Below are 27,562 nucleotides of genomic sequence, written 5' to 3' on the forward strand. Positions count from 1 at the left end.
AGAAAATCCTCAGCAATGGTTTAAAATGATACATTTGCACATGGTTAAGCACATTAAACCCCCACATAAACATATAAACAACATTCAGAACTTGATTTAACTTTAAATACGTTTTTGTGAACCTTAACAGATCTAGTGTATTCATAAATTCAAGAATCGAAGCATCGTACACGCACATATATTTATTTATACAAATATAATATGTATAACAATTGCATATCACTCGGTAGTTTTTTTTCTTGCTGTATAATAAGATCAGCTTTTCCAGCCTCAAAAATGCAAGTCTTTAATAAGAAAGTCTGTAAGTAAACATATAAAAGGGGAAGAGATCAATTGTAATGAACATAGTAAAAGTCAAGGAACAAATCAACTTCACAGCTTTGCATGGTTTTGTCTTATAGGATGACACGTTTACATGTAACCCACACTTCAAGTTTACTCAAAAACCAACCAACAGAGTTCAAATATCTACCAAAGTCATACGCAGTAAAATCATCAAATGAAATAACAACACAGATACAATATTACATTTGTTTGCTGATTTATAGTTGCCCATGTACAATTTTGCTTCTATCAGTATTCAACTAACAGTACAACAGCATTGCAATGAATGGATATTTTCCGGCGTTTGAGGTTATAAAAATTCATTTTTTTATTTTAATTAAACGATGCAATGGATTAATGATTTCTTCATAAATTGATTGTCAAAACAGGACAATGCTTTCAGTGAATGAGGTGGTCGGTTACGTAAAATGTATACATTCAGTATATAAATAACAGCATAATCTTTTAAACCTCTGAGATAAACTAGAAAATATAACTTTAAAAGAATAAAATGATTTGTAGAGTTCACATACTGTAGCTGTGTTTAACATTCGACTTGTCCTCACATATACTTATATTTTTATAATAGCAATATTTATAGTAATATTTCTGATAAACCATACCTGCCATACAAGATGCTCTAGGTAGAAATGAATCCCTATCCGTGCCGCTCCGTTCTCCATTCATTCTGTGCAAATTATGTTTGTGGCTTATGTCACATGATGCATACGATACAGTTTAATTAATTTTTATGTTCCAAGATTCACCCCCTCCCATTTAAGTGAACTTTCTAATCATAATTTATACAATTAAATGTGACAAAACAAGTGTTATTGCTAAATCTACTTTCTTAACAAAATACTCCTTGCTACAGTGTGGTGTAATATACCTCAATGTTTTCCAATTAATGACATCCGACGTAAAAAGCGCTTTCAATTCACAGAAACACAAGCATCAAAAGAACCCATCAAAAGGATACTGCACAAAGCTGTGGCAACGGAAAGGAAACAATAATAAAAACGCTTCGGAAATACATGTCAAGTAAACACGTTATCACAAAACTACAAGAAGGACATTTGAAGAGGGTCACAACTTGCGACTGGTTCCAGACAACTGAAATATGAACATTAACTGTAAAACCGTGTACCCGGAGCCTTTCTCTCTCTTGTCACATACGTTTTTCCAAGCACCAATTTGGGACAAAGATCATGGAGTTTTTAACCTTTTGAGTTGTAGGTAGTACATTGACAGAGGATAGTCTTTACTGGAGAACAGTAAGGGTCCTCCTCTTGGATCTCCTTACGTCATGCTTGGGAGGCCGAGACTGTCTCATCTACTGTCCTCTACTTTTTCTTCTTTTGAAAGAGCCTGTTGAAAAACATAAAGACAAAAGCTGAGAGACAAGGTTAAAGGTGACTTTAAGGTATTTCTTCACATTTTCCGCAAAAAATCAATAACTGTTTAGTAGTTTACATTTAATACAATCCAATCAATTTAAAATAATAATTTAAAATATTTATTTAATTCATACTAATACAAATTAAATGTAAAATAAATTGTTATATTATAACAAACTGGAGGTTGACTTCGGGTCAGGCATGAATGCCCATAAAACTGTCTATAAGATGGTATAAAAAATAGCCCTGAAAAAAATATTATTTTTATTTAAAAAGGTTTTTAATGCATATTTTTATGTTATTTTACAAACAACTTGTGAATATGCCTTTTTTACTGTATTAAACATTTATTTCCATAATAACATTTTACTGTTTTGAGGGCGGTTTAATATTATGCTTTTTTACAATGTATCGCAATGCTGATGTAAACGATTCTGCATCGATGCATAAAAAACTATCTTAAAATCAAAATATAATATGTGTGAACGGTTACCGTTTTTATTGTAATAAGAGTATTATAGTTACGTCTTATAATCTTGTTTGAAAATGTTGCTGTTGACATAAAGCATATAAATACATCTTTCCACCTTTAATTTCAGTGCTTGCATATTTCTGTTTCTCACCTCCAAGGATGAGAAACAGCTACAACAGTGTAAGGGAAACAGACTTGCTTGTGCATTAATATTCAAAATAGAGGTTTCAGATCATCATGATATCGAATCGTTGACATAATAATCATGATCGAATTGAATCGTGAGAACCAAGTTTTTTAACAGTGTTATAGCCGTCCTTAAAGCAGGTAACATCTTTCTATTAGAATCATCTCAATTGAGTCACTTTCAAAGCAAAACTAAACTCAGACTCCGTAGAATATGACAAATTTTAGTGGTCTGTTATGAATCTGCATTGCGTCAAATTGTTGTGTATGTTTTTTAACATTTTAATTGATATTGTGCAGCACACTTATCAGTATTTTTTGTTTTTGCGATTGAGTCTTTGGGAATATGGGTAAAACGTAGAAGCAGGGGAGTGCTCTTAATGTTGTATGCCGAGACTCTGGCTATGAAGAGCATTTCAAGTCAATGAGTACACTAGTAAATGTGTTTTGACCTGCAAGCTTGTAAAAATGTTGTTTTCTCCCAAATCTTGTCTTGGACTGTGGTCTGTGTGCATGTCTATGTGTGTAGTTTGTTTCTGGTAGAGCGCTGCTGGTCACTGTGGCTTCACTTTAATTCGGCACACTGATCTTGATAGGGGATGATCCAGGATCAACTCTCTCCCACTGAATTTTCTTACCCATAAAGACTCAAGCCAGCAGCTCACAAGCACAAATGATTTCAGTCACGGATTTAGCCTCAGGTGATATGGAACTAAGGACTCCTAGTGCCCATCGGGTGATAAGCATACAGGTATTGGTGATGTTTCTTTTCTTTAGAGCGGGTACAGCTTATAGCTTCATTTTAGGCTTGGCCGGTTTCTATGGAGAGGTTATACTGTAGTTGTGCCAAGTATCTTGCTGCTCAAAGCTAACTGCAGTGAGGCAATGAGGCGCGAGATGGGCTGAGTATCATTAATACAAAGAGATGAGCTTTGCTCTGTCTGGGAAGCATTGTGACTAATAGAATTCTCTTCAATTCTATTTGCAAAGAGGAAGGACGGCTTGAGGAAATGAGTGGTGTTATTTCTGAGAAAGGATAATGGACTCGGAAAGGATTGAATGCACTCTCTTTTAAATATAAAAATGGGGGCACTGTAAAAGAAATAGATTTTTGTAATGTGAGCTTTTTGTGAGATTTTATATAAGTGTTTTATGTGAGTTTATAATATATATAATAATATAATAAAACCCTGTAGAAAAAGCCCAACACTTATTTATGGCTATTCAATCCTAGTCTGGTCTAGCATAGTCTAGTCTATTCTATGTGCAAAAGGGTTGTTTGTTGCTATTCTGTTCCGTTCCAGTCCAGTCTAGTCCAGTCCAGTCTAGTCTATATGAAAAAATTTAAACTCTTGCCTGTAGCCTATATACAGTGTAATGCATTATAAATGAGTTTGTAAGGAAAAGTTTTCCCCAAAAATATTTTTCTGTCCTTATTTACATAATTTAGAGATATAATAATACCATGTGAAAAAAGCACTACGCTTGCCTGTGTATATCATGCATTATAAATGAGTTTGTAATGAATAGTTTTCAGAACAAATATTTTGTTGTCAATACACTATATGATGTTTTTTTAAGTCAGCTTATCCATACACTGACAGTTTATATTGACTTTGCCTGTCCTGAAATACAAAACACTATAAATAATCTAAATGAAAAACATAGTATAGCATTATAAAGCATCTGAAGTGTGTAATGGTGTTTCTTGTTTACGGTCTTGAGACAGGGGACCATTTGTCCTGATAAATAGTTTAGATTACATCTTTAGATTGACTGCTTTAGATAAATATTTTCAATATCACTTTGATTCATCCTTTTGTATAATCAGAAACCAGAAGCAGCTTTACACTATAAGAATAGTAGGCTTGTGACAGCATGAGAACAACAGCTGAGTCAAAATGAAAATGAAGTGAAAATCTTCAAATGAAGTGAAATCATTTTAATTGATTGTGCATAATTGTGCAAATGATGGAACAAAGTTTTTCATTTTTTAACGAAAATTGCTGGAATTTGTATTGGCCGCCTGATACGTGAATCCTGCTTATTCAGCTTGAATGCCCCTGTGATGTCATAAGCATCCCGTGCCAACCTCTTTTGTTTATTCATTATGACATGACAACTAAGCATCAGACACAACAGCAGTCTGTTCCACTGGTGACAGGCAGCATGTGGCACTAGATCATGCATGTCCTGTCATTTCCCACAGGACCACAGGTCCGTGTGCCGCCGCGTTAAGGTCCTGTTACCCTTAAAGCAATGAAAAGCCTCACCTACGACATGTGGTTCTGCTGGGCGGCCAGGTTCTGCTGTTGCTGCATTAGAAGCTGCTGCTGTTGACGTCTACGGGCAGTGCGGAGCTTCTCGAATCGGGCCTCCATCTCCTCCAGGACTTTAGGCGTGTAGCGCACCACCAGTTTGACGCTGTCCCTGGCCGCCTTCAGCAGCTCCACCGCTTTCTCGTGGTGTTCGCCCTCCACGCTCTGAGGAAAATGAAAGCACTAGTCATTATTTCGTTTTTTCTGGTTATACAGCCAGGAATCTACAAGTGCTTTTAGCTTCCTGATCTCCATTTTTAGCAGTGTTGCATTATAGTGTGATTTTAAAGTTAGTTCAGCCCAAGGGTAGTTCACCCAAAAATATTATATATATAAAATGCTGTTTTTTCCACCCGTATGTCTGTGGAATACAAAAGAAGATATTTTGAGAAATGTCCATAAATGGTTTTGTGTCCATACAGTGGAAGTCAATTTGTTATTTGGTTCCCCAACATTCTTCAAAATATCTTCTTTTGTGTTCTGGAGAAGAAAAGAAACTCAATCAAAGAATTTTGGGCTGAACTATCTTTATATGTAGTTGACATCGCCCCCTTGGGGTCTAAAATTTCATTACTGAAAGCGCAAAATGTTCAGCAGTACACATTACTTACATAAAGTATGTTTCCAACCGAAAACTGCTTATATCATATCAAGTTTCACTCTTAATGGTTTGCTTAATACTCCCGCAACTTTATCAATTTCCTAACTCAAAGTTTTGTTAGTTTAGATCTGCACTGTGAAAATGTCTCACAGTGATGAACTTCCAATTAAATTTCACAGAAGATAACCATTAATTTCCAATTATCTCAGCAGCCGTAGCATGTTTGGTTTAATAAGAAAATGTTCATTGAAAAATGTTTTCTTATTACAGTCGATGAGGCAAATTAATTCTTTCTGAAAGCCTTCGTTTTATTTAGATGTCAAACTTTGCTTAAAGGGCAAGAAAAATATTGTTGTGACATCTACTTGTAAATCCATTGTCCAATAAATCTGCTGGATTAATAGCTGCAAGAATTGATTTATCACCCTTGTAAACATTATTGGAAATGTTTGTTTGTTTAGAAAAATAATTATAATTTGACTCCAATGCAGAGTGAATTGTGTCCTCCAACATGAAGAGTCATGTAAAAGTCAGAGAAAGTAGTTTGGTCACGGTATATTTTTTCAAGGTTAGTCAAAATAAAAAAACGGGATACCCTAGTAATATTAACATTATAATATTACGTTTTTTTTATATTTTCCCTTTTTCTTATTGCAGTGTTACAAACAAAACATGATTTTGAGCATTATTGTTTCATTGGTTAGTATTTTCTAGAATTCCCTTCGTCCTGAATGTTTCTCCTGCATATTTTTTGTAGTATATGACTTCAACTGAAAAGTTGCAGAAACTTGGATTTTTATCTTGTTATTGTATGAGTTGGTTTGTGTGACTCTAAAATATTTGATATACAGTAACTTTCAAAATTAATATGACATTTAAAATGATCAAAAAATGATTAACAACATTCTGTCCCTCGAGGAGGATAAATAATTTCAGCTATTCATTTGCAGCTTCTTCCTTTTAATTTTCCTTTTAACTTGAAGATTTGAGGTTGGGGAGCAGAAAAGTTGAATATTTTCTTTAATATCATTACTTAAATTGAATACATAATCACAGAATCCAAAATGTAGTTTTTTTAAGTTCAAATAGCCACAGAAAATACACTGGCACTCACCACACCATTGACAGACAGGAGCTGGTCTCCTCTCTTCAGACCCCCCTGCCTCTCGGCCAGGCCCCCGGGGATGATGCGAGAGATGTAGATTGGAGAGTTTTGCTCTTTACCGCCCATTACATTAAAGCCTAGTCCCTCCTCTGTCTTGGGAAGCTCCACCACTCGCGGGTGTGAATGACCCTCGCTGGCCGCAAACGCCGCCACTGTGGCCTGACAGGGAACAAATGATCAGTGTGATTATGAGAAATGAGATTATGACTTTGATCTTTTTATGGACCTATATATCAGATAGAGGGATTCATTTTTTACAGAATTTCATATGATGTGTTCATTTATCATCCTGAGCAATAGTACTTTATATAGCCTATATGTGCATTATATTAGCTGTTATACAGCCACTTTGATCTATCTAATCCCTTGCGATATTTTTTCAGCATCCCGACTCAACCCCAATTCCATGATGGTATTTACATCATTCTATTGTCTAATATCTATCCCTATACCAGTCTCTATAGTCCGGGGGGGGGCAAACTTTACTTAGACTGCATGAGCTTGTGAATTTAAAATAAAATACTCAATTTAATTTGTGTAGCACCTGCGGTCTGCATATATTTTCCCAGTTTCCCATTCATGCGCTTCTATTTTTTTTACAAACTACACCTTAGGAATATAAGATTTAAAAATTTAGATCAGTGCTACACTTTGAATGCACTTGGCATGTGGATGATGAATCCCGAAGCGGCCTACTTGAGCTCTATTGCTGCAGGGCATCCCAAAGGGTGACTGGCACTTTAACTTCCGTTCTCCATCCAATTTATGTGCTATCGATTGAAAACGCTCCCAATGGCACGCAGCCGTTGGCATCATGCTAATTGACCTGATCCTGCATTCTACGTGCTTTTCTTACCTGTAGTAGCTTTTTTAAGTAACCAAGCAAAGTGCTTTGGGGGAAATTTGAGGCTTTTGTAATTGACATCCTGTTTCAGAACCTTAATTGTTATGATAATTTCGCTCATCTGGGGAGAATTCATGGAGCATACTAATTTAACATGGTACAAGGGAATCGATGTATCTGAAGTATATTATCACAACATCGCTCAAATGTACGCTTAAAGGTTAACAATTTGTTTTTAAATGTATCGATGTTCACTTCACTGACAGTAAGAACAAAGTATAAATAGTAGCAAGTCAGTCCCATAAAGAATTGCATTATAGTGCTGTATCAATGACAAGAGCGTCAATTCATTAAAATTCGAAACATGAACGCCGAACATGAATTGCCATCCAATCAAGAGATTACACAAAGATCCATCTATCCATCATCATGAAAGTGTAATACAATATTATACAGTATGTCACCTCTTAAAGCTTTGCCCTTGGTGTATGGTAAAATAACAACGATGACAGAAAATAAGAACTGTAGTAATTAAAAATGTAAGTAATCTTTAAGGGGGACATTTTTATCACATTTTATATTATTTAACTGTTTTCCAGGGTCTCTAAATAGACACTATAAACTATATTAATAAAAACTATAATAATACTATTAATAAATAATAATATAATGAAATAAACTGAAACATTAATAAAAATAAACTTCAGACATTAAATTGTAACATTAGGTATAGAGTAGAGTAGTCATGCTCAATTTTGATCTTGAAATTGGTCTATGTGTTCAGTTTGGAAACGTTTTCATCCATCATGCAACATGCAATACATTTTTGTTCAACTACATAATACAGAACTACTCTAAATGATAGGACCTCTGTAGAGGAAATTATAATTGCACATTATCTTTTCAGACGTGATGACATCTCTGAGAAAGAGATTTAGAGGATGCCCTTGATACAGCGAGCATCTTCTGTTTTCACTCGATTTGCATGGTTAATAGTGTATTATGCTGAACACAAGTCTAATTGAATTTAAGAACACAATTACTTCAGCACCCACAAGAGCCGCCTTTGAGCTATTCAGTGATGGTATATAGGGTATCACTCAGCATCCTTTGTAATATCTATCTTGTTTTCTCTGCCTATTCACCTCTTTGCCTTTTGTTTCTGCTGTTGGCCAAGCGCCCTGCTGGCTTGCGCACCCACGCAGAGAGAGATGGAGGGGTTGGGAACTTGTATGATGGCAGATGGCCTTTACGTGTTTGGCCAATCAGTGTGCAACCTTCTCTTAAATCAGTGCTATGTGGTTGTGTGCACTAAATATGTCTCTTTTTTTGCAAGGGCACACTTTTTACACACTGTATGATTTTTGGAAAACAACCTTGAAAATGTTTTAAGATGACAGTTACTGTTTCCCCCCCAAAACAGAAATTCTCTCATTATATATGCCATGTGTTGTTCCAAGCCTCCAAGCTGTTGAAAGTCGTTTTTTTGTTTTCAAGATTACAGAAGAGTTGAGTCATAAAACAGCAGCTCATAGCTGTCAACAGACACCAAAAAAGCAACACATGACTAGTGTGCTGTCTTCCGAGTCTGATACCCCATGATAACACTGCAACAGTAGGCATTACAAATTAAATTTCCCAGTTTGTCTGAATATGTATGATACATGAAAATGTATCAAAAGATTGTCTTTAGACTTATGTGATTATTATCCTCAAGTTACGCTTCACTTTTTGTGTGTACGCGAGGGTCAGCTTGCAGTCCACATGATGCAAATTTCGTCATTACAATATTACGTGTATAATGTATAAGCGTTACGTCCGCGCAGCTTAAAAAATTGGGCTGCACGGCGACAGGATGTATGGACGACAGCAGATTCTCCTGATGACAAAAATAGCATCATGCAGGCGTGGACGGCTTGACTATACTTTGGACTTTAAGCAGTAAAGCAGGTCTTGTGGTGAATCTGCGCAGTTATCAAAATCTTGCAGTGCAGCGCATGAAAAAAAATATAGGCCAAGTCCACTAGGTGAGATTCTGCACATGTGTCGAGCTTGTCCATCTGGGCTTATCTGTGGATGAATATGCTTTGGCGGCTGTGCACGCGTTACAGTGACAGACACAGAAACTTAACTATACCCGTCCCTTAACTGATCCTTATGGACCCCTGAGGCTAGGCGAGGTATTGCAGTTTGCCACAATGCGCATGGGTTGAGTGGCTTTGTACGAGTGAAATGAAGTATTGCCTACTTTGCAAGGCTGTGCATTCAACTGTAAAAAAAAACGAAGCATACTTTTCCCCGTTATCAATACATGATTAGAAAAGTTGCACAGAAAGATTTGAACAAAGACGATCCAGTGACATGGAAGGTCAGACCTACCTTAGCCGTGGCACGTGCTTGATACTCCGGACAGCCATTCACTGTTATCGTTTCATGCATGTATTGATAAACCTGTAAATTGCAGAGAGAACAAGAGATTTCAGTTATGTTAAATAGTACAGTTGTACAGCTTTCAATTTGATCCAAAACTACCCGAGAGCTCCTGATCCTCCAAGCATGCCTATGAATTCATCACTGTTCACCTTCAACAAAAACACTAAAGCAAGAATGTCGTTTAGATGACCGGATGAACATCAAAATCCATGCCACAGTGACCGTAATGCATTCACATGTATAATATTAAAAAGATTAGAGCCTTCCTGTGCAAGATTGTACAACTCTCTGACTGATCTGCTGTAATGCTCTTCTGTGCTTTCCTGCATGCAAAAGCAAACCTCTGCAAATTCTGAAATGTTTGTCGATGCCTTTGCGTTTGCTTGTTTAAGGCACAGATGCTTGTGTACACTTCATGATCTCAAACGTCACAAGTCCATGAGAACAGCTCATCCCTCTCCGCCTTTATACCTCTTTCTCTTAAAAAACAAACAGTCCTTTTTCTTTCCTCTTTGTTTTCTTATTACTTTTCCCCCCACATCTCTGTAGCCATGTTTGATCTGAGATTAATACAATATTATGCATCACTTATGTGTATGTGATCTTCACAAAAGGTCCCAAACTAGTGTGTAAGGCATGCCTTACATTGTTTTATTTCAATTGTCTTCATGTCTGTGTCTTGCTTTCAGCTTTAAAGATCTGTTGCTTCATCCCCTTTCACGCCACCCATAGGCGTGACTATTACCTTCTTTCGTGAATTTGGGGAACATATGTTTATCTCATTAACCCATGCTTCTGAAACACAGCTGTGTCTTTCTCTGTGATCTGTCAAGCACCTTGGGCTGTATCTTGAGCAGTTTTCCTATCTTCCTACCGAGACATGATAAAAGACCTTTAAAATAGCTATTTCTATGCAAGCTGGCGTGTCGACTTTAAACCACTCAATATAAAACCTTCTCAATGAGCAGGTGCACTCGGGTGGCCTTTCGAAGCAGCTTGACAAAAAGGAAAGAGCCCGCTTAGTGTCTGCGGTTTACAAAATAGCGTTCGGTGCTAAAGAAAGGCGCCGTCCTGCAAGTGAAATATGCTTGCATAGCTTTGCTATGCAGAATCTTCTCCAGAGTGATAGTTTATTTACTCAAAGTTGTCGTTTGATGTGTCTGACTTTTCATCTTTTAAAAAATACAACATGTTTTGGAAGTCCCAAGAGGCTTTGCGGCAGCTGCAACAAAGTCTTGTTGTGTTAAACAGCTCGCCTTAAAATGAAAAACTCTGTTATTCGCACCTTCTCGTGTTATTAGTCTTTTTTTGTATGTAGGACACAGAAGGATATATTTTGAAGATTTTTCAAGCTTCTTTTTTGCCCAACGACAGGAAGACGGAGGCACTGGGGCTGTTTCTCTTCATTATGGACAAAATAGTATTTTCTTTTTTCAGCCCTACTCATTTTATACTTGAAATGTATGTAAATGTTAAAAAATATATGTTTTTTCTGACGTAGAGTCAAGCCATATTTAAACAGCAAATAGTTGACAAACTGCACATGTGTCCTAGTGTGTGACATTTAAAAAAAAAACGTATGTTATTTAATATTATAAATATCAATAATATATTATTAGTATATTGTTGATTGTGTGTATTATTAAAACAACTAATACAACCTAGAACATCATATAATACCCCAAAATACGAGCACATTTAAATAAATCTAATATTTATAACGGATGTACAATATGTACCTTTTAGAGCTTCAAGATGTTAGGACATGGACCTAAAGTGTCTAAATGTTTTAGTTAAAAATCACCATCAGTAAAATATGTGAGAACTTAAATTTTTGACTAAACTATTCCTCTAATACAGTTAATTTGCTGCACTTCTTTTTTAGCTCCTTTTGTATGTCGCGTTCAATGCCTTTAATCAAGAAAATATAGCCGATTTACTTTTATCCGCAAGAAAGACTGAACTTAAACAGATTTGTGAAGGATCAATGCAGACAGACAAAACATAGATTTAAGAGCCAAGTTAGTGCTGCACCTGCGTGCGCATGTCCGTACCTTCGGCCGAGGAACAGTGTGTCCTGTAATAGCTTCTTGGAAAGCATGAATATCAATAAAGTTCATGTTGTGGTTTTACAACTAACTTGTAAAAATTAAGGGTTAAACACAAAAATGAGAAAATATAAAAGCTAGAAAAGAAAGGAGATATTTTTCGAAGAATATAACCGAACAACGGCGGTACCCATTGACTTGCATTGGTTTTATGTCCATACAATAGAAGTGTATAGGTACCGCCGTTGTTCATTTATCGTTTTCATTTTTGGGTGAAATATTCCTTTGAAACTGCATAGATGGAGACGTCACATCTACAGTATGTGAAATATTGTGCATTTACTTAAATATGTCACTCGCTCGCACAAGCTTCACAATCTTGGGAAACAATGTATCACATGCTTCAGTGTCGATTCTTGTGCACAGTGGATGGAAAACAAGATTCTGTTATGACAGCTGCCTTAAATTGGCAGGTCAGCGGCTTTACTCTGAAGTTTGAAGAACAAAGCTCTGTTTTGAAGTTCTGGCTTTGGGGTCTCTTCCTTCCCATCTGCTTCACAGTCAAATGGTTCTTGAGAAATGGAAAACTGGAATCCCCAGGGCTAATGTAGATTTGCTGTAGGCCATAACATCACACGTTGGAAAAAGACGTATAGCATTTAAAAATTATTTTGCCATCAGAAATTGGCTAAAATGTCAAAAATATCCGAAACCAAAAATTGTGTCATCACTATTTGTGGGTGTGGCCACATCTCATGATTCATGGTGGAGTCCATATATTTGCTCACCGCAGCAGCATCTATTAATGATACATGGTTGAGAAAATCAGGCCTTGGTAACTATGTTATGTCACTTTTATTGGAAAGAAATTAGTTTGCGGTCGGCAATGTCATTATTAATGCAGTCAGCAGGGCTACTGGGGCTCTTTTTAACAAATAGTCTTAAGTTCTGCCTTTCTGGTCATGATAGAGCCCTGCCTTCAATAAAACACCTCTATCTCTCTCCTTCAGTCCTGTCTCAGCTGTGGTTTCTGCAACATCATGAGGGAGCTCTCCCTTTAATCTCAGCTCACCAAGGGTTTGGTCTGCTTTCAGAATCTCGCATCTGTTTTACCTTACTGGGAGCAACACACACACACAGGTGTATTGCACTTGACTCCTCTGCCAAACAGTGGAAAAACCTGCCCACAGGACTGAATGACGGCCTTCCTGTAACCATGGAGCTCTGTCTGAGATGAGAGAGAGTGAGATGAAGGAGGAGAAAAGGCGAGAGGAGGACCTTATGCTCTCATTTGATAAAATTTTCTCTGGAACTTTCAGGAATGAACTACAAAACAGGACTTGAACGTATTTTCTGTTTTTCTGAAAATTGTTTATCCAGCGCTACTGTGGCACTATTACGAAAGGGGTAAAGTAGGGCCAGAAACTCTTTTCTATGGTAGTTTATCTTCCACTTCTTTGGCACATTTATAAATGTTTGACTGCGGTATAAAGTAGGTAAATAAGTATAAGTAAACATTTTGCTATCATTTCATATTTTTATTTATTTATGGATGTTTTAAATGTTACACTAATGATGCAAGAATAACATATTTGTGTTAACATTTTCATAAAGGTTTTAGAACATCTAGCCATGACATATAATGTTGATATAATGCTCTTTTAATGTTACTTATGTCAGGGGGTTTCAAACTGACATTTTTTTGAGAAACAAAAAAAAGATTATTGCAGTTTAATTTCTCCAAACAATATGTTGACTTTATTATATCGCACTATACTATTTGTCTACCAGTTAAAAATGCTGCTTACTATGTAACGTTGATAGAACGTTAGCCACAGTTCTAAGAACGCTCCCTTTTAGTTGGCAAAGTGTCCAAAAATTGGAGTTGGAGTGGCGGTGAAGTTTCTTATTTGCAAATTTATCCCACAGGAGTGGCACACAGATTCTATTACTTACACACACGAATGTACCATTCATAAAGAGGGACTTTGACGTCTCTGACCCCGCAGTCATTGAATGACTGAATTCTCAGTTGATAATGGCCCTGTTGTCGTATCCCTCTGAGATCTGGGTTTGGAATCATGAACATGTTTGCAATGGTAATGGTGTCTGACGGTCTGAAATGCCAGACTCATCATTGTCACGGCAAACAATTATCAAGGTATTTTTAAAACATGTTACAGTACCTTGAAAAAATTGCCAATTTTCCCTATTGGGGTCTAAGTAATAATCAGAGACTGGATGAACATACAGAAAGTACGAGTGTAAATGAAATAACCGAAAGTAAAGGATGATATAATTTTCATTTTTGGGCTGAGTATCCCTGTACTAGTCGTGTTGGTCTTCCAATGTTTTATGTCTGTGGCAAGTTCTTTGATTGTTTTTGGATGAGATGTCATGCTGACATTGTTCCTGCCACTGTTGGTGCTGTAAATTAAACTGACATTTGTCGTGCGGGTGTCCTCGCATACCCTTGTTAGGGGATTGCAAGAGACAGATTGTGCCATATGATACTGTGCGCATTTGCCGGGCCATGAAATGAGCTCACGGGGAATCCGAGCACGGCTCGGTAACATTTGGGCCTGATGGATGCTGAGATTGTGAATTGATGTCCTGCTGAAAGTTTTATTACATAATGCACTGTTCTCATGGTTGATGATATACTTTGATGCTACAAAAGAGTGAAAACGTTACTTTATTATTCATCTGTTGCGTCATCTGGCATGTAGCTCGATGAAATAACTCTCGTTTGCAGTCTGAAGCACTTAGATGGGCACTTTTCATTTTTTTTTGTCATGAGCGTATCATTCTCAGGGGTCACAGATGCATTTTATGCACAAAAAGGTCAAAGTTATCTAAGAATCGCAAGCTATAATTTAATTGGCTCATATTCATATCAATGACAACAATTTGAACAGAAAGCTAACAAAATTACAATGACCAAAACATGATTATTAAAAAAAAACATACTTAAGCCCCTCCCCTAACCACACCCCTAAGCCTAACCATCACTGGCACAAAAGCAAATCATAAATGTACAAATGAGAAAGTACACATTCATACGAATTAGCCATCTTGTAAAGTAGTTACCAAATTATTTGAGATTGCGTTGGAACACGTTTTTTTGGAACCGACCATTTATAAACAGAATGTAAACAAAAATGGACCTTCTGACTGTCCAACCATACTGTTTTGTGTGTTTAGAGGTGGGTAAAACTGAAATTGATTCAACAATAATTGCACAGCATTGTCAGTCAGACTTTTATATGAAAATAAAACAAGATTGTCAGGACCTGAATTAATCTCGCACAATGTTTCAAAATAAACAACCGCACGGTTATACGTGTTCGGCCCACTGCTGACAAAGAGCACAGCTGTGGTACATCACGCAAAAAGGCGGCATATAATCATCCTTGTAATAATAAATAAAAAAACGGCCTAATTAACATAATCTCTTTCTTTTCTCTGCCTGTGGTGCACAGCGCCCACACACGCCCCTACACAGAAAAATAAGCCTTTTCCACCAGGATGATGCTAAAGCTCACTTAGGCAATATCATGCCGAAGTGTCTGTCAGTGAGATAAAGTGGATTGAAAACTATTTCTAGCTGTTTACCAGCATGGTTCCCGTATTCATGGGCTGAAATGGAGGATAGGGACATTCTTAAGTGGTGAGGATTTTGCCCTGGAACTGCACTTAAAACCCAGTGGCACAGGTCAACTGCTGTCTCGGAATATTTGAATTTCTAAAATTGCTCGTAAGAAGCTGGGAAGCACAAAAAAAGAACAGCCACTGTTTGACAGTATCTATGCCGACAGACACTTACTGCCATAAGAACTGTGACGCAAACCCGTCTTCAACGTCAAGCTCGGATGCTGTTGAAATTTTGTTCCATAATCAAAGAGTTCTGTCTGATTGTCTATCTGTTTATCCGTCTGTCTGTCTCTCTGTATGTCTGTCCGTCCGTTCAACTTTCTATGTGTCCATCTGTCTGTCTAGCAATTTATCTATCAATCTGTCTGTACGTCTGTCTGTCCGTCCATCCATAAAACAATCTATCAATCTATCAGTCTGTCTAGCAATTTATCTATCAACCCATCTGTCTGTCTGTCTGTCTGTCTGCCTGTATATCTGTCTGTATGCCTGTCTATCGGTCAGAAGGAACATAAAAAATGATCAAATATATATCTTGAATATACCTTAAGTACCTTTGAATAAAAGTGAAATGTTGTGGCATTGTGTAAATACAGAACTGAGATTGAAAATAATTGTCAAAAAACTGAATACAGAAGTCACAGGAAAATATGATGTCAAATCTGCAGCATTCGCCAAAAAATACATTTGAGATTTTCTGCAAATAGTGACTTATTTCCTTCTTCACTCATACTTTTACAAATATGTAAGGCTCCAGAATAATATATTATTTATTATATAAATTCCTATTTTGTTTTACTGTTTTTCTCAATCACTTGGGCTCATTTCTCGATTGAGACTTTTTTCTCAAAACAATAAGTTTGGGTCTCTGAACAGTTTGTTTCCTGTTCGTATCAGACTTTAGTTTCTAATTGATTTAGGACAAATTTCATGTGTTTTGGCAAACGGTTTTGTAGAATTCTCAACAATTTGCGCAATAACTAAAAGCATAGAGCTTGTGGAACAAAACTAATTCTCAGTGAAACTGTCAATCTCTTCAACATTCTTTCATCGCGTGGACCATCACGCGCAAAATGATCCATTCAGTTACCAAAATCTATGAGGCATTCATGTACAGTATATAACCTGAATATATTTGACATGGGAAGTTTGTAATGTCCGCTAAATTGGCAAATCTGCCAATTGCTGTAAAACACTAAATACAATCAACCAACCAATCAAGCAGGTTTGGAAGCATAATACTGTATATGGAGTTTGCCCACAGCACAATCACAGTTTTTTAAGGATTTTTCAGCAAGGAGATGGAAAGTATACGATGTCTCTGTTAGACACCAAGAATGATTGAAAATACTATTATACAGTACTGCTGGTCATTTTTACATCCGTTTTATTATATATTTATTATAATGTATTCTCTTGTATTATTTTTTTATAAGTTTGTCAAAAGTCTCCTTTTGTTATTAAAGACAATGTTTCATAAGTTTGTATAACATTCCTAAACATTTAAGTTTTAAAGAAGGGTTTACAACACCATTACCATCTTCTGTTAGATGTAAATAGACCACGTCAAAGTGATATGATTTAAACCTAAATTCAGCGAATTCTCTAGTATGGCCCTGGTGGCACTGGCCAATTGTCTGACAAAATAGCTAGCTTTTGAAGCAAGAACTAAATGTTTTGAATCACTCATTACATATTTCAGACACGCAATAGAGTTCAAAACAGTTGTGACCATTGAACTTACAGTTTAGAGAATGTTAAGTCTCATTCGAGAAGTGAGCCAAACGAATTGAGAAAAACTGTCATTTATAATACTTTTTGTTTCATTGAGCAGTATTATGTCCACACATGTCTGAAAATCTATCTTTGGGTTCCACAGAAATCTAATGACTTTGGAATGACATTAAAGAGATAGTAAATGATGACGGTTTTCATTTTTCAACTGAACCGTTCATTTAAATATTCTTTTTATGTAATTATTATTTATTGTCTAATCCATCAAATGCTGTACAACACTGAGGTCTCCTACTGAGAAAAATGTAGGGTTCATCACATGTCAGTACACGTGACTCACCTCTCTTATGGCTGTGCAGAACTCACTCTGTAGAACCTTCTTTAGGGACTGCAGCTTGTGACCCGGGACATCACCTGACTCCTGTAATTTTTCCAGCAACTCAATCACCCTGGCAACATCTGTGAGAGGAAGAAAACACAGATGTGAAGTAATAGAGAGAAAGCAGTGATTCAAAGACAGAGAGAGAGAGAGAGAGTAGGGTTTGCTCAGCGGTTAGACTTGCAGCGAAGGGCAGGGAAAGGTGTTGGAGCTGCAGCGAATCGATTGGTAGGATAATGGAAATAGACTTGCTGAAGGCCAAAGAGAACAGCTAAAGCAATGAAAGCTCTCTACGCGGAGCAAAAAAAACCATACATTCACCTTGCCATATAGCTCAGAGACCTTTGCTGGGGTCAGTCATGGTCTGATATAAACAAAACTGCTATAAAACAGAAGATGGATTACATTTACATTACATTTAATCATTTAGCACAGTGATTCCCAACCCCCGGTCCCCGGACCGGTGCCGGTCCGTGGACCCGTTAGTACCGGGCCTTGAAATATTCCCAGAATAATTTTTTTTTTTTTTTTATAATAATAATAATAATTGTCTTTTTTAAATGCTTTTTAAGTGCTATGACATGTCATGCTATTTAATCCAAAATATAAATAATAAATAGATTAAAATATGTTTCTTTGGGCGTCTTGCGATTGCTTAGCAACGCGTTGTATCTGAACGGACTGCAAAAAAAGTGCGGTGCACCTGAAGTGACAGAGAAGTGAGAGATGAGCGGGCCTCAGCAAACTTCAATGGCTAATTTCATTGCGGACAGTTCGGGTAAAAGAAAAGGCGATGACCAACTCGAAAATAGTGAGAAAAAAAAAGGAAAAAAAAGTCCAGCTTCAATCGTAAATACGATAACTCATACATTAAGTATGGATTTACCACAACAGGCGATTCCGTGGCGCCAAATCCATTGTGTGTTCAGCGGCACTTAACCACCAAACACCCAACTCTCAAAGACAAAACGGAGGAGTTTTTCGAAAGAAAGAAACGTGAGTTGGACGCTCAGCGGCAAGTTTTGATATCCTCAACATCAGTAAACGTAGCTGCAACAAAGGCGTCATATCTGGTTGCTCACCGAATAGCTAAAGCTAAAAAAAACTTTACAATCGGAGAAGAGCTAATTTTGCCGGCAGCAAAAGATATTTGTCGGGAACTTTTGGGGGAAAAAGCAGCTTGCAAGTTGGAACATGTTCCACTATCTGACAATACTGTTGCCAGGAGAATTGATGACATGGCTGAAGATATTGAGGGGCAGCTGTTGGGCAGATTAAAAGCATCTCCGTGGTACGCAATTCAAGCTGACGAATCGACTGACGTGGAAAATAAGGCGATCATGTTAGTTTATGTGCGGTACGTGCATCAAGATGAGATGCAGGAAGATTTGCTCTGTTGTCTTTCACTTCCAAGCACAACCACCGGCTCCGAAATATTCTAAGTATTGAACGAATACGTAGCAGGCAGACTGGAATGGAAGTTTTGTGTTGGTGTCTGCACTGACGGGGCTGCCGCGATGACCGGCCGGTTGTCGGGGTTCACTGTCAGGGTGAAAGAAGTTGCGCCAGAATGTGAGGCAACTAACTGCATGATTCACCGAGAGATGAATAAGTTATTAAGTTGTCACTAAGTGATTGACAATGTTTCTAGTTCATTGCAAATAAATGATAGGCTGTTGTTTTACACAGTTCCAAATGATGCATCATAAAATTGAGGCATTAAAATTGACAACTGGTCCCTGGATTTTTTTTTATGAATATGCTGGTCCCTGGCACAAAAAAGGTTGGGAACCCCTGATTTAGCAGACGCTTTTATCCAAAGCGACTTACAAATGAGGTAAACAATGGAAGTAAAACTGGTCTCATATAGCCCACCACAGTATACAAAGCTTCGTCTTTTTTATCAGGGATGTAAAGCGTAGAAAAGAGATCAGAACTAATAAATCAGGTGCTGACGGAAGAATTGTTTTTCTTCTGACGATTCTTAAAGATGGTTACAGAATATGCTGATCTTGTAGGGGCAGATCATTCCACAAATGTGGAACAGGTCCAGAGACGGTACGTGATTGAAGATGATGATAGATTTATGAGTCTGCAAAAGAGATTTCAGAATCTTTAATCCAGATTTAAATTAAGACGGTGTAAAAAATAGGCCTGATTTACTGTGTTTCAGCGGCAGTGCTTTAAAGTGTTGGCATGATAAAACATTTGGCAAGAAGATCCGTCTTTAAATTCTTCTCCATTAAAAGTAATGCTGGTAAGTAAGCCATTATCTTGTTTGATGTTTATTTGTTTATCCCAAGCAGCCGAACAGCACCGGATCAACAATATGAGTATGCGGTGGGACCTATCAATGTCCAACTTATTTTGAAAACAGCCATTACACTAAATTTCTTACAGTCCAATCCAATCAGTTAAAAATAAAGTCATTTTACACGTCCCCATCACGGAGGAACCTAATGCTATTAATAGCTCAGTCTCCGGTCACGTTCAGCAGTTTATAGCCCACCACTTGACATGTTTTTCTTTATGCATTCATGTGGCTAATTGTCCTCGTACATCTTCGGACCATAAAAAAAAAGAAACATCCCTTTTACGTAATGTGCATCTGTTCAGTACGAAAAATGAGAACGATACTTTAAGACCCTGTCTACCCTCGAGATACAGTGTGTTTTTGTCCCAAACTATCCAGCATCAGATAATACTGTTGTTCTTAAATGGACGTTGGAGTAAAATGGGACAAACCCTGACAGAAACTAATAAAACCAGACCCCGTGAGACTATGAAAGCAGACATGAAAGCTATTACAACCCGTGCCCCTGTGGGAAAACAGCACATGGAATTGACTTAAGGTCAATTCTGTCAGTGAAATTGAGAAGAAGGTTACAACCTTTTTGCTTAAATCTCTGAATGCCAAATAGAATTTCTACTTTACTTTTTCACACTGCACTGAATTTCTGCACTCCGGATTAAAAAAGGTCGACGGATTTAAACTCTTCTGTTGTTAAAGCAGATTTGATTCCATTAAAACTCTGACAGCTAGCTCTATAACTAAGCTGTGTCCTGGGACGTCTCACTTGGCTACAGCACAGAGCTGTCAATGAGACGTCGGTGTGACATTAATCACACTTTTTTCATCAAATGTCAATAAAAATTGATAGCCGATGCTTTTGTTGAAAAAAAACAATACAGGCAATGCCCTAAACAGGCCCCACGCTGATTTCTGACATGTCAAATAGCAAGAATTGATGATCTGGTGGTGTTAGACAGAAAAATATGATTGAAACCGCAGGAGAGCAGTTTTATCACTGGTGTTCTATTCATTTCACTGTATAACATGGATGATAGAAAATTAAAACTAATCTGTATCATTCAATTGTGCAGATGCTCAATGGGCTTCGAAAAAATGGGGCAAATTGCTTCATATAAGCTCTCGTCAAAGATTTTGCATTCAAACTGAATTTAAATGTATGTATGAAAGTGAGTGATGAACTTAAAACGCTGCCTGTGTAGGCAGCTCACTAGCTTTTGAACTGTAGCACCCTCCCAAGCAAAATTGTAACAATTCATAATATTGACAATAGCATTAAAGAGTGCTCAGAAAAAAGGTCCAACACATTTCATCAAAGGTCCACCCACCTTGAAATTTCTGGCCTTGCCTGTGATCTATAGCACAAAATAAATAGCAGCATGAACTATTACGCTGTCCGTTCCGCTTTCCCTACAACAGAGCCCCTGACATCAAATTACTGAAGGTAACCTTTGTCATTGTGTCCTGAAGCAGCTTCCACAGTGGAGCAGATCCACACATGCACAGAACCGGCTGCTCAACAACTGTCTCCTCATTAATACAGTGATGAAGCTCTGTTATTACCGGCTGTTCCTGTCAAGAGGAGGGTCTGGGGTCGTAAGTGTGCGGTAATGAGCAGATTTTGCACAACAACAAAAAAACGATTGCTGTAACTTATATATTTTCACCATTGATGAGAATTGCACGGACAATTTAACCAAACATAAATAACACATTGCAGTGCTGGTGCTATTAACAAGTTCACCTACAACCTCGGGGTATCCAGTTAACATTTGTTTAGGATAAATGCCACGCATAGGGTGTTTGCTTGAAATAATATGTACTTTTTCTTTGATATGTCTTTTAAATTAATTGCCATGAAAATACCTCAGATTTACATCATACAAGGATTTTGAAAGATTTGTAATGAATCACAACAAAGTCCTTTTTTTAACCAATTTAATCACTGGGGTCCTTGACACACTCGATTCAACAGGCGGACTGAATTCATGATGCCAGCTCATTATAACACACATGAACGGAATACAATTTCCTGTTCGCCAAATGGAGCGGGAATCAGGGGCCGTTTTTTGTCCTAGTCCACCCCTGGCAGAAATGTACAGTATAATACAGAGCATCTCCATTTGACATACAGGAGCCTGAGATATTTTATGTATTAATGCAGAATAATTATTTCGACAGATTCTATGGCTGTTATTGTTTTCCTTAAAGTGACAGTTCACCCAAAAATAAAAAATTCTGTCATCGTTTACTCAATGGACGTCAATGGGGTTCAGTGTTGTTTGGTTACCAGCGTTCTCCAAACTATCTTTTTTTGTGTTGTGCATAAGAGAGAAAGTCATACATGTTTGAAATGACACAAGGGTGAGTAAACGATAAACTATTTGGGTGAACTAAGTACACTTTCTGGTAAGTTGACTGACCAGGAAGCAAAGAACCCACCTGACTAGCAACCTCTGTGCTGAAATGCATAAAGGAGAGATGAAATTTTTTAGAGAGAAGGCTCATGGTTGGAAGCGTCCAATACAATGCAAACGGAAGTCTGAAAAATGCCTTTGATTTCTTACAGCACTTTCAACTATCCTGATCTGATATTCTGTAACCTCAGAGATAAAAATGATGTCTAATGTCTTATTAACTCTCTTAAGATCAATTACCATAATGTCATTTTGTGGGCAAAGTTACTTATAAAAATAAATGGAGTGGTTAATGCATTCTGAGAGAGCGTTAATGACCATATCTTTGAAAGAGCATGAAGCAACGTTTTGAAGATAAATTCAGCCATTAAGAAAGTTATATGATGGAAAATGCTTCTAAAAGCATTTAAGCTCCCATCTCAGGTACTGCTATTACAGATAGGATTAATTCTCTGCGGTGCCTCGGTTTCCTTGCAGATTTGTGCCAACATCTGACCTACACTTGGTGCATTAATACAGGTCCCATCCCAAATAAAACCATTTTTAATACGTCTAAATGATACGAACCATTATTCATTGGAACACGGCCGCACTGACCGTTATTCCAAAGATTAATTGCAAGGTTTCGGGTTTGCATGGTGGCAGCTCAAGCCCCAGTGTGGATCTAGCCTGAGACTTGCGTCATATCTACGTTCTTCTGGATCAAAAACAGTTCAGCTGTTGTATGTACAGTATTGTAGGTGTCTCATTGGTACACTAAACCATCACAGATACCACTCAGGGCAGCATTATGGGGTGCAAATGCGTTATCTAAAGAGTTAAAGAGTTATCATGTATTTCTTCTTGTAACCTATAGTGTCATAAATGAGAAACATTCCAGAGTGATTGCGTAATTCAACGCCTTCAGATCTTCTGCCCACACGGGGCTGCCTGCCCACATAAATCTATGAGTCTACTACAATGCACTCTGTACGTGACCTGGCTTTCCATTAAACCACGTACTACAACATTTAGATTAACTATTTTATTTATACGATGTACTGTTAACAATGTTTTTTCTGGTTTGAGAGTGTTTTGCACTGAGCTATGTTTTTATCCTAGATCCTTTTCGCCAATAGGTTTTATTCTGTCAAGGAGAGTTTGATGTGTAAAGAGCATAAGCCGTATTTTGCATACATTTATCTGAAAAAATACTTAAAACGTCTGCTACAGCAATCTGTCAATAGTGTGATAAATAATGTGTATTATTCCCAACGCTTTCTAAAAGTTGGTCACAGCAAAGAGACAGGGAAGGTCATTTGCTCTGCTTTTCGGGATGTGGGTTATTGATTTATGAGGCAATTGTGGTGCAGCATGGCACATTGATAAACTCTGTTAGCTTAATGGGGAAGTGCATGCAAATTTATTATGATGTATGAATTCTAGGCTTTTCCTGTACATTTGCAAATGTAGTCTAGGTTGTTTGTTTTCCCCCATGTTTTAAGTTAAAAGATCCCCCTTCACGTCTATGTGATATTTCTAGGTATGGCTTTGGTCCTTTCCTCAATTAAGGCAACAGAATTTTTTTTTAATTTGTTTTGTCTTCTTTAAGATGATAATCACAAGTCTGTTTAGAAAAATTGAAGCACAACTCTCTGACACACCAAAGTACTTAGGAATGATGTTTTTCTCACTTGACATTAAATTGCAGGCTTCCAATGTGTCTGTTAGCCATACAGAGACTAACAGTCTTGTTATCAAATCCTTTCTATGAAAGGAAACCTCAACAGAGCTGCCAGATATAAAGTTTAGTTTTGCTCGCAAGGAAAGACTGTAGAACGGAATAACGGATCACTGCTACAGACAAGCTGACAAATAGCCGCCCAGTGCACTTGATTGTAGATCAGACATTTTTATTCATTTCATGTATCAGATAGTGACTTCCCTGTATTTTATTCTTCTCAAAGAGTGGGTTCCTGCTCCTTTTGAAAGTATATTGAGCGTGTCTCTATTATCAAGGGTTGATTTGAAGGCGAGAATCACTATAACTATTGCTTTTATACTATAATAAGTTATTGTTATGTTGAAATCTTTAGCGTTTTCAGCTTTATGACATCACATAAACATGGCAGCATGCTGGGAGGATTGGATAATAAATCCTGACGATAAATATGAATATTTCAAAGAATAAAATACATTATATGCAGAAACAGGTGTGTGTAAAACAGTAAATTATCCTCTCTGTTGATAATAGTACATTGCATACAATTGCATAGCATTGTTTGTCGTTTCGCTTGCAAAAGATGTCTGTAGACATCATTGTTGAAAGTTGCAACACTTGCAAAGCTAGCGGAAATGTTGCCATTTTATTTCTAGACGTATCATCATCATCTGAGCATTGGGCCATTTATTGGAATGCGGCGATATCAATTACATCAGGAAAAATCAATGCATACCGTGCAAAGGTTGGAGAAAAAGGTTTTACACTCCTAAATCTGTATAATTTATACAAAGAAAACAAAGCTTGATTTTATGTGATGGGAATTGATTGCATAATGAAAAGTGGGCATTCGTCCTTGAATGAAGCCCGAATGGTCAACACCACCGGCAAGCATTGACATTGACAAACATGTTTTGTTTTTTTGGATTTGTTTTTTTATCAGTATGCGCTGATAAATTGTGCACAATAACACCACGAACGTGTATTAACTTGGCTCGATTTTGATTTTGTGTTGATTTATGATATATCATGTGATATTTCCTTATGATTAGACTGCTTTTTTTGTTTGTTCTTGTATTGTATAAGAACAATACTAGTTATTCTGAGCCAAGACACTATTTGGCCATGCTTCACGCATTTGTAACAGAACAATTTTCCTGCGAAGGGCTTTGTCTTCATCATTTTACATGCCAGAATGATTTGCCTGAGAGAGTGCTGGCCATCTGCCTCTTTTTAGATTCAGACGGGCATCTTTATGGGTCAGGCAAGCTTGAAGAAGAGGCTCATCTATGGCTGGCAGCCCTTCCGAAACACATAGTTTGTGCAGACCCAAAACCACATCCACGAGCAGGACCCTAGAGGTATCTCAGGACCTCACTTTATCAAAGAAGATGAATTAGGAGTAATTGGTTCGACTGTGACATCCCAGCGATCTGAGAGCACCTCAACTGGCTAATAGCCTAGATTGAGAACTGTGCAAGTGTTTACAAATAACCTCAGCTTTAATCCCTTGATGTCTAACTGATACACTGTCTGTCTTTCTGAACCCTCGCTTTTTTCAAACATGCAATTATTAGTAAAACAGACAGGTTTGATCAGATACAAATAGTCAATGATATGGTTACCTGATCTTAATCTCTAGCTGGTCAGGTGTCTTAGCTTTTATCTTTTTACATAGAAGGCTACACACAATACCCTAGGATAACTGTTTTTACATACCTGCAGCTTTTGGGGTATACACCTTCCTGAAAATCGGTGTATACCCCCCACGATTAAATATATTTTTCTAGACAGCACTTGTACAGTCGTGTTTTCTAAACACAAGCATTCCAACTAAGACCCCCCTTGGAGGTGTAATGGATTTCCTGTCACGTGGGACTTTGGCTCAATGCTGTACACATGTTGACAGTGAATTGTATTGATTTGGTTTGATAATTACAGTCACCGTTCCATACTGTACATTAGACACCTTCACAGAGGACAGTGAGCGTATCTTTACTCATCAGCTCCTTAAATAAGAAATTAAATATAACCTCTAACTATAGATGCACCCGAATAAAGACAGGTTATTTTCCTTCTGGTTTAATTATATTTACACTTCCGTATGCTTTCATGTTCCTTGTTTAGCCCCCAGCAAAACAGTCTTATTGCAAGAAAATTGTAAACAATATGTGGCCTGTGGCTTTCTGATATCATAAAGGTGTCTTTTTAAATGTACTGCCGTTACGCAAATCAATTGCTTTGGGTTTCTTTGTAAACAACATAAATGAATAGGAACTAATGAGGACACTTTTGTTTTTGTCTTCGCTTCTGAAGACAAGCCTAAAGTGTACTTCTGCAGTTTTTGACTCATTTTCTAAATCAAATGTTAATAGCCCAGAAACTCTGTCACCCGGCATCATGACAGACCTTAATAACTCTAAAAGAAAATATATTGTACCTGCCAATCAACACTTCTACTGGATGCAATGATCCTTTCATATGAGCTCATTCATTATAATAGGCTAAAAAAGCTGTCTGCTACACAAGCTCGTGACAACATTAAAGGAGCAATAAAGGAGCGTTTTGATTGGTCGTGCAGGTTGCGACGTCACGATCCCGTTATTTCAACGATAGTTTCCACACATCCAAAGCGGATATGCGCACATGCCAGCCTATCTCATTTCACTATAAATATCTTTGTCGCTTTATTCTTTTAAACTGGTATGATATCCCACAATCTTTTATTTAATCGTTTAAATATAATCGTGTTAGCATTGGTGGATTTAAGAGAACAACAGCGACTCATCAGCACATATCGTCGCACTTACAGTCTCTTCAATCTACTCTGCCAGTGTTGTAAAAATAAGCAATGACAACGTTGCTCCCATGATAACATTAACGACGTTATTAAAAAAGCAAGCCTCCGTACACACGACTTCAAATGACGCGTATCATTTTTCCCAAAGGAACGCGTCGGAAACAGTAGATCGTGGTTATTAATAACAGCATCCGTGGGAATGAATAGTCTGAGCCTGTTTTCCATGAAAGTTCCGTAAAGTGAAATAAGGACGAAATAGCCTGGACAATATTTATACCGTTGTATTGACAAACAGAAAAGTGCATGTGCATAATGTGTCTTAAGTGATTTATGTAAAGATACGTAGGATAGGAGATAAATTGTTGGCGAGCTTTTACATGACACGCAGTGATGGATCCGAAAATCTGATCATCATCATAAACCTGACGGACACGAGCCATACGGAGAAAGCAACATCCACCGAAACATCAAAAGCCCGAAGACTGATTTCATTCTGACAAGTCCGATAATCCAACAATCAGATACATCAATAGTGCAATAGTCTAAAGTAACCTCCAGCATCTTTCGTCCGATAGGGACGGAACGTGCGTGCGTTTTTCAGTACTCACCTCGCTCCAGGGTTAGCGGTTGGACTGTCACTGTCGCCATGACTGCTGTAATATTATAGGGAGAGAGAGAGAGAAGCTACTGGAGCTGCGGCGTCAGCGCACAGACCGAAGCGGCAGAGAGAGCGAGTGAGAGCGGATTGGAGCCCGTGTGGATAATGGGAGTGGTTGGGAG

The 27,562-nt window shown here is 37.5% G+C and overlaps 1 protein-coding gene across 2 annotated transcripts; it reads right to left on the reverse strand.

Moving 5' to 3' along the window:
• Positions 1–167: 167 nt before the first annotated feature.
• lin7a (lin-7 homolog A (C. elegans)) lies at positions 168–27,519 on the reverse strand. 2 transcript variants are annotated; one of them, XM_056748736.1, is made up of 6 exons: positions 27,391–27,519; positions 17,517–17,635; positions 9,687–9,758; positions 6,413–6,622; positions 4,657–4,862; positions 168–1,692 (listed from the first exon to the last, which is right to left on the reverse strand). In XM_056748736.1, exons 1-6 carry the CDS (start codon positions 27,428–27,430, stop codon positions 1,668–1,670), a joined length of 672 nt encoding a protein of 223 aa, XP_056604714.1. In that variant the 5' UTR covers positions 27,431–27,519; the 3' UTR covers positions 168–1,667. The 2 variants fall into 2 exon arrangements, with proteins under 2 accessions (XP_056604714.1, XP_056604715.1); XM_056748737.1 differs by having other exon boundaries at positions 4,653–4,862.
• Between the last annotated feature and the right edge of the window lie 43 nt (positions 27,520–27,562).

This window comes from Triplophysa dalaica, chromosome 5 (genome assembly GCF_015846415.1).
Source record: "Triplophysa dalaica isolate WHDGS20190420 chromosome 5, ASM1584641v1, whole genome shotgun sequence".
Taxonomy (NCBI): domain Eukaryota; kingdom Metazoa; phylum Chordata; class Actinopteri; order Cypriniformes; family Nemacheilidae; genus Triplophysa; species Triplophysa dalaica.